The sequence below is a fragment of the Gouania willdenowi genome, chromosome 5 (assembly GCF_900634775.1).
Source record: "Gouania willdenowi chromosome 5, fGouWil2.1, whole genome shotgun sequence".
NCBI classification, from domain to species: Eukaryota; Metazoa; Chordata; class Actinopteri; order Blenniiformes; family Gobiesocidae; genus Gouania; species Gouania willdenowi.
Window position 1 is genome coordinate 35,264,483 of NC_041048.1, and position 19,511 is coordinate 35,283,993.

Consider the following 19,511-nt stretch of genomic DNA (forward strand, 5'->3'; position numbering starts at 1 on the left):
TTTCATACACAATTAGATTACAGGGTCCCAACTCATACAAGTGTGTTTACTTTCATAAGAGTTTGTGTCTGCACAGTGTGAAATTTTGATATTTTTTAGGGAATTTTCTAAAACATGCAGGACTGCAGTCCTCCAGGACTGGACATGCATAACCTTGGGTCTGTGCTGTGCAGAAGGTTGGTGTCGTTCTGCAGTTTGAGTAGGAGTCATTGATTCATGTAATTTTTATTCATTTATTTAGTATTAACTGTATAATGCATCACTCTAACCTCACAGCTTGATTGTTGTATATATCTGTATCATATTAGTATATTTGTACACAAATTTGTATATTATTATTATTATCTATCTTACTTTATTTTTTACTACTGTAAATATATATACAATATTTTGGTCAATCATCAGCCCATAAAATGTTGAAGCAAGTACAAATGGGAGGTTTTTACACGCAATTAGCTTTGAACTAATAAATACTCGTAAAGCTAAGTAATTAACGCTTTCTTTCTGTTCATTTCATGCAGATAGTGAAAATATCCAGGAACGATCGTCACCAAATCAGGTTTTTGTGTGATTTTTTTTTTTTTATTTGTTCTTTGTAGTACAGTTTTTAAACAAAAATAAGAACTTTTAAATTATTTTTAAATATATTTTCTTTTAGCGTTAGACTGTCAGGAGATGACATGTACATAAAATCATCGGTACGTAATTGTTAACTTACGTGTAGTGTTGGTTTTGTCTGTCGTGTCTCTTTAAGAGCTTTTCCGGCCAACACCACGTGCACAAACACGCCGTTACGTCACCCGGAAGTCGCTCAGCAAACATGGCTGCGTCCTTGAGCGGCATGTTTTGGTTTCAGTAAAGCGTCGACAGCGTTTTTCTGTCACAGCGGACACACAAACTACACAGAGTGTGAGCTGAAGACATGGAGAGGAGAGAGTTCATGGCGTCTCTGGTGGTGAGAGACGTTTTTAACATGAATTCAATTTAAGCACCGCTATGAATGAGAATTTATGTTGTTCTTCCTTTTTGGATTGCTTTTTTTTTTGGAGCGTATCATTTACGTTTTGGGCTCTGTCATTGTGTTTACCTTTTCGATTATTTAAATTGTAACATTAAAAATAACATTCAAAATCTACTTTTACTGTTAATTGATGAATATTTTAAGCTAATGTTGTATAAAAATAAGTTTTAGCAAAGGAATAAAACTATAAAGTTATGTCTTAAAATATTTCCAACTTTTCTTTATATATATGTGTGTGTGTGTGTGTGTGTGTGTGTGTGTGTGTGTGTTCATTTAAATTGCAATTTTCACTATTGCAAGAACACACTCACATTTTTATTCTGTTATTTGTTATTGTTTATTATAAAAACTACCATTTCAGTTTATTCAACAAAATCCATTCTTAATCCAAGTTGCAAGGCCGTTACAAAAAAACAAATAAATAAAATACACAAAAAAATAAAAAATGCTCAAAAAAATAAACAATTAAACAAACAGAACAGGGAAAATAAACAATAATTTGAAAAAGTAGGGAAAATAATCAGCTTATCCAGAACATTTTTATACACTAGATTCATATTTATTTAATACAATTTACTCTCCCGTCGTTCCATCATAACTGTATGTGAGTCCATATTTCACTTTAAGAACAGTTGTAACCATGTAAAGTAGTGGACTCTTTCAGACCTCTGTAGGTGTGTTTTGGTTTCTCTCACTAAATAATATTAGAAATTAGCAGCAGATCCATAATTTGCTATGAAGTTTGCGTGCTAAGGACTCTACCAAAAACATTTAATGGTTATACTAAGTATATGTTACAAAAGCCAACATTTCTCAGCAGAAATATGCTCAAAGTCAGTGGTTCTCAACCTTTTCTAAAAAATAAAGGTTCCAGAGACCGGGGACCCCCACTGTACCTGAAGGTGGTTGAACACAGGCATGAACATTGAAGAACAGCCATCTATAAGGGGGAATAAAGGGGAGAGCTTATTGGGGTCCATCCATAAAGTCAGCAAAATGATGGTCCATTGTTCTATGAATCTGTGATAACCACATTTATTTATTTATTTGAATAATATCCACTGTTTTACAGGAAGTGTATTATTATTTGAGCCATAATATATAGTCATCTTAAAGATTTATATCCTTGTTTTAATCAGAAATAAAATGGGTTGAAAGTGACAAAAAAATGGTGGAAAAGGTGGGGAACTGGGATGTTGAAAATCACAGAAATTGGTTAAATGTTGCAAATTAGAGTGGGCAAAAACAGACATGAAAAGTGGTAAAAATGGTTCAAAGTGTCAATATTGGCTTAAAAGTGGAAACAATTAGTTTAAACTGGTAAATAATGGGCATGACAAATCGCGAATGTAGTTAAATTGGCAAAAATAAGCATGAAATATGGTGAAAAGAGGTTAAAAGAGAGAATAATCAGTCAACGTATGCAACATTAGGTGGAAAGGGTTTATAAGTAGGGCTGCAAGGTTTATCAATATCGAATCACACTTGAGATTTGACTACTGCAATAATGTAACCTCAAGAGGGTGAAGTTTTTTGTTTTTTTTCTCTGGCGTGACATAAAGCCAAATATTTTTGAAAGTAGATTAATGTGTTTTGTTCTCATGTGGGGCAATTTGAGCAAGAATATGTTGTTTTACAGTCTACAAGTAACATGGCTTCCTTCACTCCTCTTTTTAGCAGTTTAAGCATTTAAATGTATTAAAATTTAAAAATCGCAAATCAAATCGCAACATTGGGCCAAAAAATTTCAATTAGGTTTTTAGTCTAGGGCCGGTACTGATTATTTCAGGGTTATATCAGGGTTAGCCGATGACCGATAGAGATTGCTGATTTTCTTGAGCCGATACTACTTTTGCTCCCTCAATTTACATTATAAAAATTAAACAATAATGATAACAAATGGTACGAGTCTCATTTTTTAACAAAAAGAACATTTATTGAAATTAACAAAGGTGAGGTTGAACAACAACAAGTAAAAACTATTTAACAAATATTAAAAACAGCTGATGTAGAACAAGTAAAAAATATTTCTGCTCTCTGTAAATAATGTGGATTGGCAAACGCATCGGCCGATGCCGATAAAAAAAACGCAAAAAAGACCGATAATATCGGCTGGCCGATGTATCGGTCTATCACTAGTAAAATTCTGATGCTTGTTTTTCCTTGTTTAGAATCTGTCAGGTTCTCTGACCATTTAGGTCCAACAAGCTGTGAACATTCTATCAGAACCACCATTATGGAAGCTAGTCTGTTAAATTGGAGCAGGGAGGGTTGCTTTTGAATCCTGTGCTTCACTAAGCCGTAGTTGCTTATGACCTTGTCACTACTGCCCCATTTTACCATTTACTATTGAGTAGAGATGTAACGATTAATCGTAAGGCAGTTAAAAATCGATTCATAGGTATCAAGGTTCACATCGATGCTGTGAAAATTGAATCGCAGTACTTTTTTTAACCAGCAGAGGGCGCTAACCAGAAGTCATGGCGGCGGGCGAAATCTGCTAATACTTTCTTTCTGGCCACCTTCTACTCTTAAACATATTCATAAATGATTCTTTACAGCTTTAGCACCAAAAGAATGTCTGTAATATTAAGTGAATATCTGTAAAAGTCACGTTTTTCTATTAACTCTGTCTGCTAGCATAGCATCTCTTCTTCACTGCACTTAGCTGCATGCCAACCGACCACTGGGTTAGCATCGCCCTCTGCTGGTTCAAACAAATATCTGACGCAAATATAGTGCAGACTGTTTTTTTTTTTTTTTTTTAAGGTTCAATTGTTAAGTCACAAAATACATTTTCAGTTGCACTTTAAAAAAAAAAAAAACTATTATGCAGTTTTGTATTGTTTACTATGGAACCAGAATTTAAACGAATAGGCTTCTTCATTTGTATTATTCCTGTATTTATTTCATTCAAGATTTATTTTTAGTTAAATTGCATTGTTTGAATAGTTCATCAAGGGATTCTTTTGACAATGAAAAATAAAAGGAAAATAGTAGTATTTTCTAGTTTTTTCCCCCCCAACAAAATAAAGGAATATTTTTCAGTCATTTAAGCACAGTCCCATTTTGTAAAATGAATCGTGAGAGAATCGTATCGTGAACCCAGTATCGTGAATCGAATCGTATCGGGAGTTGAGTGAATCGTTACATCCCTACTATTGAGCCATTATGAAACTAGCTTAATGCTAACTCATTCCCTGTCTGGTACTAGCATCAACGTAGACCATAGCACCAACTATGGTTAAACATATTAAACAGGAGCTTGACAAAAGCTCCAATTTAACTTACCAACTTTTTCTATTTCTGTGCAGACAAAGCTGATAAACTAGCATCAATACACGACATGTGTGAGCAGCTGTGTTATTATCATGTACAGTATGTTGTATGTAGAGCCTTATGTCTCACCTAGTGCTGGTCCCTGCAGGCTGGAGGCTGTGCTGGGATGTGTGTAGATCTGACCCTGTTCCCCCTGGACACCATTAAGACCAGGCTGCAAAGTCAGCAGGGCTTTTACAAGGCTGGGGGCTTCAGGGGCATCTACGCCGGGGTCCCATCTGCTGCTGTCGGCTCCTTCCCCAACGGTAAGTACCGTAGCTCACGGTGATGGCTGGATGTAGGGCTTACTAAGAACTCCCCCTCCCAGAGGTACCTTTTAGTAAGTATAGAACAGAGATGGACATCCTTTATCACAGCGGGGACCATAATCATGTGATTGTCTGCTCCGAGGGCCACATTATCAACGTTGATGTCAGCATTTAGAATAATGACCAATCTGAGCATTAATACAGGAAATGGTTTGTGTGTGTTTCTACAATTATTTTGTGTGTTTTTTTTTTTTGTTGGTGTATTTTTTTATTTTGTGAATTTTGGATTTCTGGAGTCATTTTTGTGCATTGTTGTCTTTTTGTGTATTATTCTGTCATTTTGTGCATTTTTGTTCATACCCCCAAAACGCATTAAGGTCTGCTGACCAGTTTTGCCTTGTCATCCCTTAAACCAGATTAAAAATGAGGGGTGACCGTGCCTTTTCAGTGGTAGCTCTTAAATTATGAAATGAGCAACCCCCCACATCAATAAGGTCCCCAAACTGGAAACTCTTAAATTCCAGCTTAAAGCCCACTTTTACTCCTTAGCTTTACACTCACAATGAGTCAACATGTCAGCCTTTAGAATATTGAAAATCTGAGCAATAATACTATACATGTTTTTGGAGTTATTTTGAATGTGTTTGTTGTCGTTTTGTGTTATTGGAATCCTTTTTGTGTATTTTTATTGTTCTATTGGGTATTTCTTTGTTATTTTGTCTGTTTTTTGAGTCTATTTGTGGATTTTCTTTGGGGGCCACACAAAATGAGGCTCAGGGCTGCCAGTTGCCTTTGTCTTAACCATGCACAATAATGTGACCATGATGGGAAAGTTAACTATAAGCCCCATTCTGTAAGGGGAGAAGAAAAATGCAATGTAGTTTTTAAACAACTGTATAATACTGGGGTTTTCAACCTTGGGGTCATGACCTTATTTGGGGTTGCGAGACACTGGGAGGGGGTTGCCAGATGCCTTCAAAAAACTAAGAATGTTTTTTTTTAACAATTTGAGCCCATTTTTGCTTATTTTTACTCTTTTTCTGCAACTACATCAAACTTGCCGTATTTTAGCTCCTTTTAATGCATTTTTGCTACATTACTCCCATTACTGCCACTCAATGCATTTTCTGTGCAAATTGCTTATTTTTAAGACATTTCAGGCACTTATAAACCCTTTACACCACGTTTCCCACCTAATGTCACATATGTTGACCCATTATAGTCACTTATTTTTGCCAATTTAACCACATTATTTGCCAGTTTCTACAAATTGTTCCAATATTGACTCTTTCAACCCTTTTTACGACTTTTTCTGTCCGTTTTTGGCCACTTTAATTTGCAACATTTAACCAATTTCTATGGTTGGTAAAACCCCATTTCACCAACTTTTCCACCATTTTTGGTCACTTTTAACCCATTTTATTTTAGATTAAAACTAGGATTTACATCTTTGAGATGACTATATATTATGGAGCAAATAATAAACTTCCTGGATGACAGTGGATATTATTCAGATAAATAAATAGATGTGGTTATCACAGATTCATAGAACAATGGACCATCTTTTTGCTGACTTTATGGATGGGCCTCAAAAAGCTCTCCCCTGTATTCCCCTTATAGATGCCCCTGTCTCCACATGACTGTTCTTCAATGTTCAACCACCTTCAGGTACAGTGGGGGTCCCCGGTCTGGAGCCTTTATTTTGGGGGTCGTGGACTGAAAAGGTTAAGAAACACTGGTCTAATAGATTTCTGCTACCTTAAAAAAAGAATAAAGATCTTAAACCAACTTTTAAATCCATTATGATTAGTTTATTCCACACGACTCACCTAACTTTCTTTGCCCATTTTAGAAGTTCAAACACACACACACACACACACACACACACACACACACACACACACACACATGGTCACACCCTGTCACTTCTAGTGAGGGATATTAATCGCTCCATGCTGGTTGACTAATGGGCCTTAAATGCTTGTGGTTCTGCTTGGTTTCAGCCGCTGCTTTCTTCGTCACCTACGACTACACCAAGTCCCTTCTTGGGGCGGGCGGAGCACTGGCAGCACCGCACACAGCGCCCGTCGCCCACATGCTGGCTGCTTCTCTGGGAGAGATAGTGAGTCTGCCCGTTTCCTCCTGTGTGAATGCTGACTCGGGGTTCAGTGTTGTGTTTTTGATTATCTTTAACTGACCATCGTTTGTTCTGACTGTGCAGTGGGACAGGTGCTCAAAGATACAAAGTGCAAGCCCTGGGGGATGCTTGTGAGACACATATTTTTAAAGAATGCTTTGCCAAAGGGCGACGGCTGTGGAGTTCTATGTACAGTGAAACATCATCAGACACAGTTTCATGCAGGTTGAAAAATATTCTGCGTGCCATAATTTATAGAATGCAGCTCTTTGTGAAACAAGGCCTGTGTTATTAACTAACAACTAATACATAGCTTTTTATTACAAATTCAGTGCATTCTGACCGAGCTGTACGAAGTAATCACTAGGGATGTCCCGATACAACTTTTTCATTTCCAATATGAAAACAATATTGCATCCTTGCGTATCGGCCTCTACCGATATTGATCCGATGTGATATCAGCATGAATCATACATACTTTTATTCCTTTTTTTTTAAATAAAAAAAATAATAATTACTTGTTTTGGAATGTGGAACGTTAGAAAAGGCTTGATCAAGTGATGTTACTCAAACAGAGAACAATAGTCAGCAATACTAGGTATGAGAAAAACTGACCTATTTATTATTAACAAATTGGTTACATGCATTTTAACCTTCATCATTATATTTACAGTATTCTACAGTTAAAGAAAATAAATAGAAAATTAGTTTGCAAAAAAAAAAAAAATTTGGAAATTTGAATCCGATATTCGTTTTCAGGCTGATATCGGACCGATATCGATTTCATATTGGGTCACCTCTAGTAATTACACACATAATAAAGGAATAAACACAAAGTCCAAGGCTTCACAAATTTGCTCATGTAGGGCCCTATAAAGCCTGTTTTATTTTTCTCAAATTCTGTTTTTTCCAGTTTAATTTTTAAATTTTGTTTTTCAGAAAATATTAGTTTTTAACTCCTGTGGGGAAACAAAAATAAATAGTAATAAATAAAAAAACCTCATAATTAAACTAAAATGTATGTCAAAAATAAAGTAAGATACAATTAAAAGGTAGATATACCGTAAGTTGTACTGACATGGACTATTCTGACTGCTCCTTTTAATTATTTATATGTCATATAAAGATGTATGAGAACGGCATTGATGTCACCCAATTTCCTCTCAGGGATCAATGGTTTACTGAATCTGAGCAGGTTTATTGATTAAGTTTTGATCAACTTAGTTTAAATGATCCTATCTTCTGTAGCTCTGATGAGATGTTGTTAGAATGTAACATTCTAATAACGTTGCCCCAACCACCGACTTTTATTTTGTTAACAGGAAGTTTCCACTGAAACGGTTGTACTTGATGTAACTTGCTGTCTGTGAATGTGTACCTACGACTCTATGAGGCAAAAGGATGGAATAAAAAGAACTAAAAGACAACATGGACTAAGTTATTCTTAGTTAGCCAGGCACAACAGTTTGAACACTGAGCAGGTGAAGATGATTTAAAGCTGATCACGTTCTCACAGAGCACCGCTGCGCTACACAAAAAATGGGCGGAGCTTCACAGGCACAGCAATGGAGTCAGTGATGATTTGGTTTTTTAAGACGAGTTAAATGCAGCCAGAACAGGAGGGGGGAGAGCGGTGCACCTAACAAGCGCTCCCCGGAAACATTTCTCCATAAAAAAACAGTTTTTTGCCACACGGTGACGGCGTTTCATGCCGATTTTGACAATTTCCACGTTTAACTGTTTTCATTGGTCGATTCCGTTATTCCGTCCGCAATTCTGTTAACGCGGATTTTATAGGGCCCTACTCTTGTTCCATCGTAGAATGAGCTATAGCAGGTGTGTGCGCCTGGGGGCCATATACGGCCCTCGACCTAATTTTTTGCGACCCAAAGTAAATCCAATCCACCTATAAACAAGAATTAACCAAAGTGCTGGACTGAAAATTAAGCATAAAATTAATAAACATAATAAACAATAAAACATTTAAAGGTAGGGTCGGTGATTTTCGAAAGCTAGCATGATTTTGAATGTAGCTTCCCCAACGTTTCCGCCTTTATCCCCCTCCCCCCTCCCCTCTGTGCTCCATCTCACTCACATGCATGTGCACAGCTGCTGCAGAAGAGGAGCTCAGCTCATCACTTGTATTGTGTAGAAACTTAGTTGTCTCATATCTCATTCAGCAGTAAATAAACAATAAACTCTACCATTATATATGTTAAAAAAAAATGACCAAAAACTCTGTTTTAACTCTGTCAGCGGTGACGTGCTTTCAGTGTGAGCTCGTGCATGTGAGGGATGGAGAACGAGCAGGGAGGCAGAGAGACGTGATTGGTTAAAAAAAAAACTAACCATTTTTTTCCCAAGTTTTTACTGGTTTACAGCTGCGACAGTTGACATAATTTTTTTGTTTCTTTTTCAGAACACATAACATCTTAATTTCTGACATGAAGACAATTTCAACCAAAAACTTAAAAAATTTATGTTGAGAAAATCACCTACCCTAGCTTTAAGATGGGATTTAAACATTTCCAGTGGGGAATGGTTTTTTAGTTTAAGAACTACCATTGAAAAGGCGCGGTCGCTCCTAGTTTTTAACCTGGTTTTAAGGATAAAAAGACGTCAATGCTTTATGAGGGCATGAAGAAAAATGCCCGTACAAATGCACCAAAGGACAACAAGAATGCACAAAAATGACTTTACAAACCCAAAACACTGACATAAATACACAAAAATGACTCCAAAAACAAACAAAATGACAATACACAAAAGAACACCTAAATTACACAAATATGACTAAAAAAAAATGCTCAAAAACAAGAGCACTCTGAGAGCACAACTTCCGTCGCGCACCAAATATCCTCAGTGATCCTGATCATTGTACTATGATCATTCACACTTTATCATATTTTTGCATGATCCATTTTATGCTGATGTACAGCTATTGCTGTTGTTTTTGTTTTGGCCAATTCTTCTTCTTTTAGTATTTTTCTTTCTTTTCAGGCAACACAACACTTGATGTTTTCATAAACGCTTATATTCAGTAGGCTGTTTAGTGTTTATCTATACCATCCTAGAAACCACAGGTGCTCTAAAACTCCCCAGCCTTTTTAGAAACCAAATGTTCTTTCCACTGGTTAACAGAAAGTGTTTGACTGAGATCAAAATAAAACCACTTTAGTGGACCAGTTTCGCTCTCTGCCCCAACAGTTGTTTTTATTTGTCTCTTGATCTTCCCGCTCTATCAGTCAAGCGGATTCCTTGGTTCTTTCCCACCAAAGTATATCCCAGATGAGCACCATCGCATGTCTTTTAATATACTTGCTTTTTGAATTTAACGCTTCAAGAGGCCAGCGGAGAAGGATATGAGTGGGGAGGGGGTCGAGTATGTGGTATTGGCTCGAGGCCTCGGGGTCCAGCTGGGTGAGCTACGGAATCTTCCTCAGGAGTTGTCACAGCATTTCCTCACCAGCTGGGTAAATAACATCTCATTACCGCACATTGACTCATCTACTTTCCCAGCACAGACCCCCAGACGCTGCCATCGCACTTCAGGGAGTTTAGCTTGGAAACCAACGAGGAGAAGAACAATTTCCTCATACGTGGTCTCTTCCAGTCCTTTGGAGTGAGCCACGGGGTCCGAACCCTATGGGGTGTAGAGGTATTATTCACATTGGACAGATGGAGAGTAGTAGGGATGCACTCACTGCTACATCCCACCGATGTGTGAGAAATGGTAGACCCTCAGTATTCATGACTTTCTGAATGCTTGTAATTTAGCCAATGTTTACATGTTTATGAAGTAGGATTATTCCACGTGAATGAAGACAGTTCACCTCAGTGTGTGATTATTGTGCTGCGATGGGCTCAGAACCAAACTGTGCTAAAGTGAGAGGAGTCAATATTCGGGGACACTTTACTTGAAGTTTTATACATAAGGCTGACATTAATTTGTCATTATTATGACATGACACCTGTCATTAGCATGAACAAGGTGTAATGAAGGCTGTTATTATTAAGTGATGTTCATTACCCTAACCCCTGCCCTACCTAACCTCAATAGATAACTCCACCTAACCAAAAATTGCCAACATAGCTCCAAAGGTGTCATTTAGCGAATGACACTCAACCTTGGGGTCAGGACCCCATTTGGGTTTGTGAGACACTGGGAGGAAAGAAAACTTCAACAAACTAATAATGTTTTTTGAACAATTTGAGCCCATTTTTGCTCATTCTTACCTTTTTTCTTCAACTACACCAAACTTGCCATATTGTACAGGGTTCTCGCCAGCACTGTTGAGTGTAGGGGCCCCAGACGTTGTAATTTTGCACCTTTTAATGCATTTCTGCCACTTCTCCATCAAATTTCAAGGCCCTTTTAGCAAATTTTTGCCACATTCAAGACATTTTAAGCACTTATTTTTAAGACATTTTAGGCACGTATAAACCCTTTCCACCACTTTTCCCACCTATTGTTGCATGTGTTGACCCATTATTGTCACTTTTTTTTTTACCTCTTTTCACCACATTTCATGCTTATTTTTGCTAATTAAACCACATTCGTGATTTGTCATGCCCATTATTTGCCCGTTTAAACTAATTGTTCTAACACTAACCCTTTTTACTACTTTTTCTATCTGTTTTTGGCCACTCTGCAACTTTTAACCTATTTCTGGGGTTTTTAAAATCCCAAACTGTGCTAAAGTGAGAGGAGTCAAAATTTGGTAACACTTTAAGTTTTATATATTAAGGCTGACATTACGTTGTCATTATTATGACATGACACTTGTGATTAGCATGAATAAGGTGTCATAAAGGCTGTCATTAAGTGTTGTTACCCTAACCATTTGTTACCTTAGCTAAAACCACAGATCCCTCCACCTAACCCACAAAATGCCAACATAGCGCCAAAGGTGTCATACTTTAGCGAACAACATTTAATGGCATCCTCCATGACACCTTATTCATGATAATGACAGCGTAATGTCAGCCTTATGTATAAAACTTAACTGTTACCAAAAATTCAATTGACATCAGGTCTTGTGTCTAACATTTTACAATTCAGACATCAGTTATTGTATCATCAAAGTGCAAAGCGATGCTACATTTTTCAGGCTTTTTAAGGGTCAGGTGGAGGTTGCAGCTACCTTTAACCCCGCTCTGGATTTGAGCACATCAAACGCACAAATCCTGCCGAGTACGGCTGAGCAAAGCAGAGGCGGTATCCCACTGCACTCATGGCAGCCCGAGCCCGTCTTGTTTCCAAAGATGGTAATCTGCAGGCTTAGTGTTGAAAGGCCTACCCCAGCGCTGACCTGGGTTTGTGCCGTGCCTTAGCGTCTGCACCGTGATGCAATCGCTGCTCCATGCACTTCTGAAGCCTCATCAGACATTAACAACTTTTACTGGTTGCACAGTGAGAAAAGCCAAAATGACAGGAGTTAAGTATATATAATATGTAAATTACGTATTGGTAATTTTATGAAAGTAAAAATATTTGAGAGAAATACAACTTGTGGCAGATTTACTAAGAGCTCAAATAAAGTGTGCTAAATCTCGTGCATGTTTAAATACTTTTTCCTTACCTGCTGCGCCTCTTTTACGAGGATTGCAGCGCAAATTGGTGCCTGTGCAGATGTGATTGCGATCGCTCTATTTAATAGAGCATTTTTTACGTTCAACATAGAGGATACAGGAGCACTGGGGGGGGAGGAAGGGCCAACCCGTTGAATTGGAAGTGACAGCCTCAGGTGCATAAACACTCATTTCTTTTAGTGAATACATTGCTTTTGTTAATTTATGAAGGCTACAAAACAAAGATAAGTAAACGGCCCTTTGACTTGAATGGACCAAAAGACGTTCTAATGTTATTTTTTCCACATTTATTGTCCCATTGGCCCTGCACAAATCCATTACTGGTTATCATCCAGGAAGTCTGGTGTTGTCAAAAAGTAGAAAGTAGTGCCACACAGGCTATTTTTTTCTTTATACCGCAGACATAATTTTTGATACGGTTTTATTCCATTATTCTCCATCATCTATTGTTGCTTCTAAAAAAAATGGTTAACCAAAGCGCTAAACATATGTTGTGTTCATTTCCCGTGTATACTCTGCTAGCAAAATCACTGCAGACTTCACTGTGTGTAAAGCTGTGAGAGTTAGCTAAGTTTATGAGCAAAAAAGGCACCAAAAATAGCTGAAGGTTTGATAAATGTGTCTCCCCATACTGCATTAGTGTATATACATTTTATCCTCCATATTACATATTCATAAGTAAATGCATGTGCGCACTCAATCCAGATTATGTGGGGTTTGCACCGTTGATCAGTGCACGTAGTGACGTTTGCACACATTTCTCCAGCTGCAAACCTTTAGTACATCTACCTCATAATGTTTATATGCAGTGTCTAAGTACTTGTACAGTACTGTGAGATCATTCATTCATTCATTCATTTGTTAGACTCCAATTAGACTAGCATACAGACAAAAAAAAAAAACTAGCACAGGTAGAACATGCAAACTCGACAAAGGAAGATCAGACCCAAGGTAACCAACTCACAATCTTGGGATTTGTCTGTGTTTATTTTGTCCTTCTTTATTTTATTTTATTTTAAATTTCTGTTTTTTGTTTATTTATTTGCAAATGTGTTTAGTAGTTTTCCGATATGGGATCAATTACTTTCTATCTAACTCATGTGGCAAAGAAAACTGCAAAAAACTGGCCATAATGCTTTTATTTATTTGATCATTTTAGTGTAGCACTCACCTGTGATCAAACCAAACATGCTCGGTCAATTCAATTTACAGAGAATTGCCATGAAAGCCAAGTGTGTGATGGCTTCCTTTGTTGGATTAATTTAAGCTTGAACTCAGTAACTCTTTATCTGGCTTTTAAAGCTGCAGTCCCTTCCACAGGAGTACATTTAGTGTAACTTTTTCAACTTCAGTTCTAATTTTATCTCCCTGTGTGGATGATGAGCCTCATTGGACTTTAAGTTACAAGAATGAGAACTTCATTGAAAGTCGATTATGGTTCTATGAAGGGGGAGGTGTGGCTACAATAGGAGTCCTCATGCGTAGAGTAAGGGGCAGGGTTTGAAGGCGTTTACACTTAAATCAAAGCTTTAGCGAGTTTGGTTCAACAGATGCTCATTGATGGAAACGATGTCGACGTAAACAGCAAAGCCCATCACAGTAACCCCCCCTCTGAGATACATAATATAGCTCAATTACCATAATTACATTTAAAGAAATAAATTAACCCCCTAGAACTAATTATGTACTTAATTAAACCTCTGGATCACTGCTCTTCAAACCTCCTAACTTAGGGTTTTTCAACCACATTCTCAGGTATGTCGTGGGAAATAATTCACTTTCACCTATTTGGTCTAACTGCCTTTCCATTACTCTTGAAAATGCACAAAATCTAAATAGCGCAATAGAAACACCCACATTTTTACAAAACACTCAAAGTTTTTACGCTGTCATGAGGAGGTATTTCAGACGTTTTGATATTGAAATGTGTCGCAAAAGCGCTATGGAAGCACTTTTTCCACAAATACGCAGGATGTGACATACCTGGTCACATGACCACTTCTTTCTGAGAAAATATGACGTGGTACATGAGGAGACCGGGACATTTCTTAGCATTATACTTGAAAAAATATTACTGCCACATTAGACGTGAAACAACAAAGGAATGCTGTTGTAAGGAGGTTTGGAGCGTCTGTCTTTCTGCGCCGAAGTCTTGCAGGATGAGATTTCACGGTGGTTGCGAGGCTACAGCTCCAAACAACGTTCAATGGAAACACGTTCAAACCGCAATTATACTGTACTTTGTCAACATTTGAAAATATTGCTTTTATTTTGCAAAATTCTCTAATGGAAACCCAGATACTCTTAACGATTTACAACACAGAACAAAAATGTAATTCTAAAATTGTATTATACATTTATTTATTGATTATTATTATTATTATTATTATTATTATTATTATTATTATTATTATTATTATTATTATTATTATTATTATCATTATTATTATTATTATTATTATTAATAATACAATCGTTTTTTTTTTGCTGTTGTTCATTTGATTCCTATTGAGTACACTTGTGCAGATTAATTGCACTTTTTATTAGAAAGTAGAAATCATAAATATAAACATCATAAAAACATCTTTCTTTGTGTTTATTTGATTCCTATTCAACAAACTTTGATTAGAAAGACTGTATCTTGTTAATATGGGCTACAAAGTTTTATTTTTTCACATTTTTGGTTGGTGATGTGCCTTGGGATTTTTTTCAATGAAAAGGCACTTTCCTCAAAAAAGGTTGAAAAAAATCTGTGTACCCTTATTTTTATTTTGATTTGGTTTTTAAATGGAATAACCAGTGTGGTTATTGTGTTTTACTGACTTAAAAACCAAAACAGAACGATAGAAAACTCAAAAACCAGATAAACAGTGTTTTTTCTGTTTTGAAATTAAATCCTTCTTCTGTTTGTGAAATATTTGGATATTTTAGAGAAACTTTGGACGAGAGCTTCTTGATTTAATCTCACCACACAGAGGGGACCCACAGATGGGGGTGGACTTTTACTCTGTAGCATGTTGTCCACCTCACACCGATGACAAAGAGGTGCAATTTGTGTGTCGATGACATTTCGTTAAAGAGTTATTGATGCTTGAAGTCCGAATCTGTGAATATCATGCCACCTTTACGGAACAGTGTTATGGTGCAAATAGTATTCAAAAAAACTGGTGACTGACTATCGACTGTGAGGCTGGTGTGAGGAATATATGTTAGAACTTTTAAGATTTGACACTTTTGCAAAAACAATTCCAGCTTTTTTGAGGGCAGTAAAAACATTTATTTTGCACGTTATAATACCACTAGCTACGAACAGCAGTCGTCAAAACACACGAGGTTGATCACAAGAAACAAGGAGCACCATTGGATTAATTACACCACCTCTGGTACTTTTAGTCACATCATGAGCAAATTTTGTTTTTTTGTTTTGGTTTATTGATGTATTTATAACATTTCAATTCACCATTTCATCAGTAATACGACTCATGTGTTGCTCCTTTTTTGTCCAGGAGTAAAAGTCCACCCCCGTCTGTGGGTCCCCTTTATGTGGTGAGATTAAAACATGAAGCTCTCATCCATAGTTTCCCTGTAAGTATCCAAATATCACAAACGGAACAAGATTCATTTCAAAACAGAAAAACGCTGCTTGTCTGGTTTTTGATTTTTCTGTATTAGTGTTTCGTTTTAAAGTCACTTAAACAAATTAACCACACTTTCTTATTTTGGTTTGGTTTTAAAACGGAATAACCAAAGAACTAAGGTTACACTGATTGAAAAACACTGTTGTAATTAATGTTTCTGTATTGGAGCGACGGCACATCGGGCTTGACACAGATGAGCAAAAGCAGGATAGAGAGAGTCAGGAGTTCTGCAAAGAAAAGATGGGCGATGGGGGGGAGAATGCAAGAAATCCCCAAACTGCCACCCCACGTCCTGCCAGCCACGAGCATCTCTATGTTTGTGCAACTGCATTTGTCTGTCAGGCTCTAGCAGGCTGTTATCCAGCCATTAGATCAGATTTATCTTCATTCCCATTCGCTCGACGTTTGCCCTGAAAGCTCATTTGTCAAGGCCAGGCGGTGGGTTCCCCCCCCCCTCCCTACCGCCACCACCACCACCACCACTATGCCGTCTTTCCTCCCCAGCCCTCACCGCCACACGTTGGAGGGAGGAAGTACTGGAAAATATAGTGTGACATGACGAGTAAGGAGGACAGTGGGGGGGAAATAAGCACAAGGGAGCAGGTTTTTTTTTAATTTTACCAAACTGGCAGCCACTTTTCTTGGCATCAAGGATTAATCCATGCATCGACCTTCAAGTGGCAACACACGCTGTGATTTATTGGCTGTTATTTCAGACTTGGAGGTGTGAATTTCCCTCATCTCTTCCCCCGTTTCTACATGATCTTTTTATTCCCCTTTTTTTGTTCGTCTTCATCCGTTTGTTTGCCAGGTTTCTCTCAGCCAAATGTGACCTGTTAGTTGGTTCTTTGAATTACAATCATCTGATACATGAAACCAACTAAATGACATAACAGCTGTTTGTTTCAAACTGGATGTTGTGCTGCCAAATGGCCCTGATGCACATTGACCACTGTGCCCTTATGTCCAGGCGTACTTAAAGAGGGATTGGGACAAAGGGATGAAGAGGGAAGAGGAATGTAATGACTCCGTCTGTGGATTGATTAAGTGACTTTGCCGATTATGCGCCGTGAGTCTCTGTTAATATCCCATTTCTTCTTGTGATTGAGCGCCGTGTCTTTTTTACCTTGTTATTGTTCGATGACCAAGTGCCAGGAATGAAATGGCGGCTGTTTTACTTTGAGTAGTTGACGAGGAATGTGAAGGGCTTCAATCACAGACAGGCCTCGTCCTAATGAAAGCTGCTACATGATTCCAAGAGCTCGTAAATAAAGATAAATGAATGCAGGAAGTTGGAAGCCAATGGTTTTTAATACGTTTACTATAGCCAGAGGAAAGGGTGGAGGATGAAGGACAAGAAGCAGATGTCTGTTCTTTCTTTCTTTCTTTCTTATTTTCTTCTCTTTTCCTCTTTTTTTTCTTTATTTCCTTCTTGTCTTTTCTCTCTTTTCCTGTGTCCCTTTCTTTCTTTCTTTCTTTCTTTCTTTCTTTCTTGTCTTTTCTTTCTTTCTTTCTTTTTCTTTCTCTCTCTCGCTCTTTCTTTTTTTCTCTCTTCCTCTCTCTTCGATCTCCACTCATCTCTCACCGTTCCCTGATAGTCTCTCCATCCTCTGCAGTAAATGTGAAAGTGCTTCAGAGACTCCACATTAGATCTGTTATCCTCCCTGCATTCTTTCCCCACTGCTCTCGGTGCAAATTACTCTCAAATAAACACTGTCTCTAATTTATTTGGTATAATCTCCGTCTCATTCCGCCATCCCCGCTGCAGTGACAGCAGCGGAAAGGTTGTTTTAACTCCAAGCCTCCCATCCAATTACATCAGTAATTGCTTGTCATAGCCACTTTCTTTCCATTTAGCCGCCTTTTTTTGTTCCTTTGCTGGGCCGCGTAGGGAGTACACATTATGTATGTTGTATTATCAGCGGTAACTTGACCAAAGAGGAGAACAAATGAGAGCTCAGATGCTGATACAGTCAGCTCGGTAGTCATTTGGCTCACTGGTATCTCCACTTGGTGGTAGTGTTGCACCACAAATTCTTAATAGAAGCTTATTGAAGATGGTATATTTGTCTTTTTTTAATTCTACTTTTGACAAGGACAAGAAGAATGGATTTGCAATAATGGTTAGGTACCCTACCCTCCTCTTCAGTCCTCTCAAACTGGACTGTGAGCAGTGGTGGGTTTGTAATTGGAAGGTCTCCGGTTTGAATCCACCACTGTGGGATGTTGAGCAAGTCCCTTAATTCTAACTGCTAGCGTTGTACAGCGCTTTAGTTAAAAGTGTCTGCTGAATGAAGTTGGAGTGTTGTAAAATACAGTAAAAACACAAAAATGTATGACAATACTCAAAATGAAAACCAAAAATAAATGAAAATGGCCAAAAAAAAGTGTCAAAAACACACAAAATGACAATAGAAACACACAAAACAACAGAAATGACAGAATTTAAGAAAAATTACAGCAAAATGACAACAAAAATACCTAAAATGGCTCCAATACTGCACAAAAGGACAACAAAAAACACACAAAACAATGCATCCATAAATACACAAAAAGATCCTAAAAATGCACAGGACAACAAAAACAAAACATACAGAACACACAAAATGAGTGAACAACATACAAAACAAGAACAAAAACACATAAATCATTTGTTTTTGACTAGAAATGGCCTAATGGTTAAGGAAGCAGATCGTAGGGTCGCTTGTTCAAATCCACTGTGGGACCTTGAGCAAGTCCCTCAACCCTTGTTCTTAATAACCTTTCTGGTTAAATAAAGGAAAAAAAAGAGTATTAATGCTTAGAAAATTTAGAAAATGTGACCTGTCGCCTCAGACAATCACATTTTTGTGGCCCTTGCTGTGATAAAAGTCACTGCACTATGGACCTAAAGTCAACAATATGCATAGTTATTTCATGTTGCCATTTTCTCCCACTGGTGCTATTAGGTCCTATTTTGTACAATGTCTACTTCTGTTTCTTTGTTAAATTTAACCAAATCTATCAAATTGTGTGTAAAAATCAGTTGATTACGTAATATTATGTGCATCACAATTAGTAAAGAAAGAAAGTTTTCCCCTGTTTGATGGTTTGATATTATAATATCTAGGGTGTGATATTGAATGAGAGCTGGTGAGACAGCAACAGGCCATCAGACATGTTGGAACACTTTCTACCCCCTCCTAGCTAAGGAGAACAAATGCTAAATTAGCATTGTAAGCAGAACAGGGAAAGGGATGCATTTCTTTTCTCCTGCATTGGCTCCATCCTCTTCTATCTTCTGTCTCTTTGCTTTCCCGGCCGCTCAGCATCACAGTGATGACAGTGGCACTAGCACACTGACATCTGTGTGAGTGAAGGGGGGAGGCGCAGCAGGAGGCGGAGGCTCACCAACCGCTCTGTGTGATTGCTCTCCGTTCGCTGCCGCGATTTCCACTCTGATGCAGGGAAATCAAGTCGCCAGGTGGGCAGCTGTGCCCGCCCCCCTGCCTGCATACCTGCCTGGCTTTATTTATGCAGCATAAATATTCATGCCC

At 37.8% G+C, this 19,511-nt stretch overlaps 1 protein-coding gene across 1 annotated transcript in view; it reads left to right on the top strand.

Moving 5' to 3' along the window:
• Nucleotides 1-803: 803 nt before the first annotated feature.
• slc25a26 (solute carrier family 25 member 26) overlaps nucleotides 804-19,511 on the top strand; it is a 79,335-nt gene continuing 60,627 nt past the window's right edge. Inside the window, exons 1-3 of the mRNA XM_028446973.1 lie at nucleotides 804-955; nucleotides 4,449-4,605; nucleotides 6,612-6,730. Coding sequence (XP_028302774.1) covers nucleotides 923-955; nucleotides 4,449-4,605; nucleotides 6,612-6,730 — 309 coding nt within the window. The 5' untranslated portion in view covers nucleotides 804-922. The remainder of the gene's footprint in view (nucleotides 956-4,448; nucleotides 4,606-6,611; nucleotides 6,731-19,511) is intronic.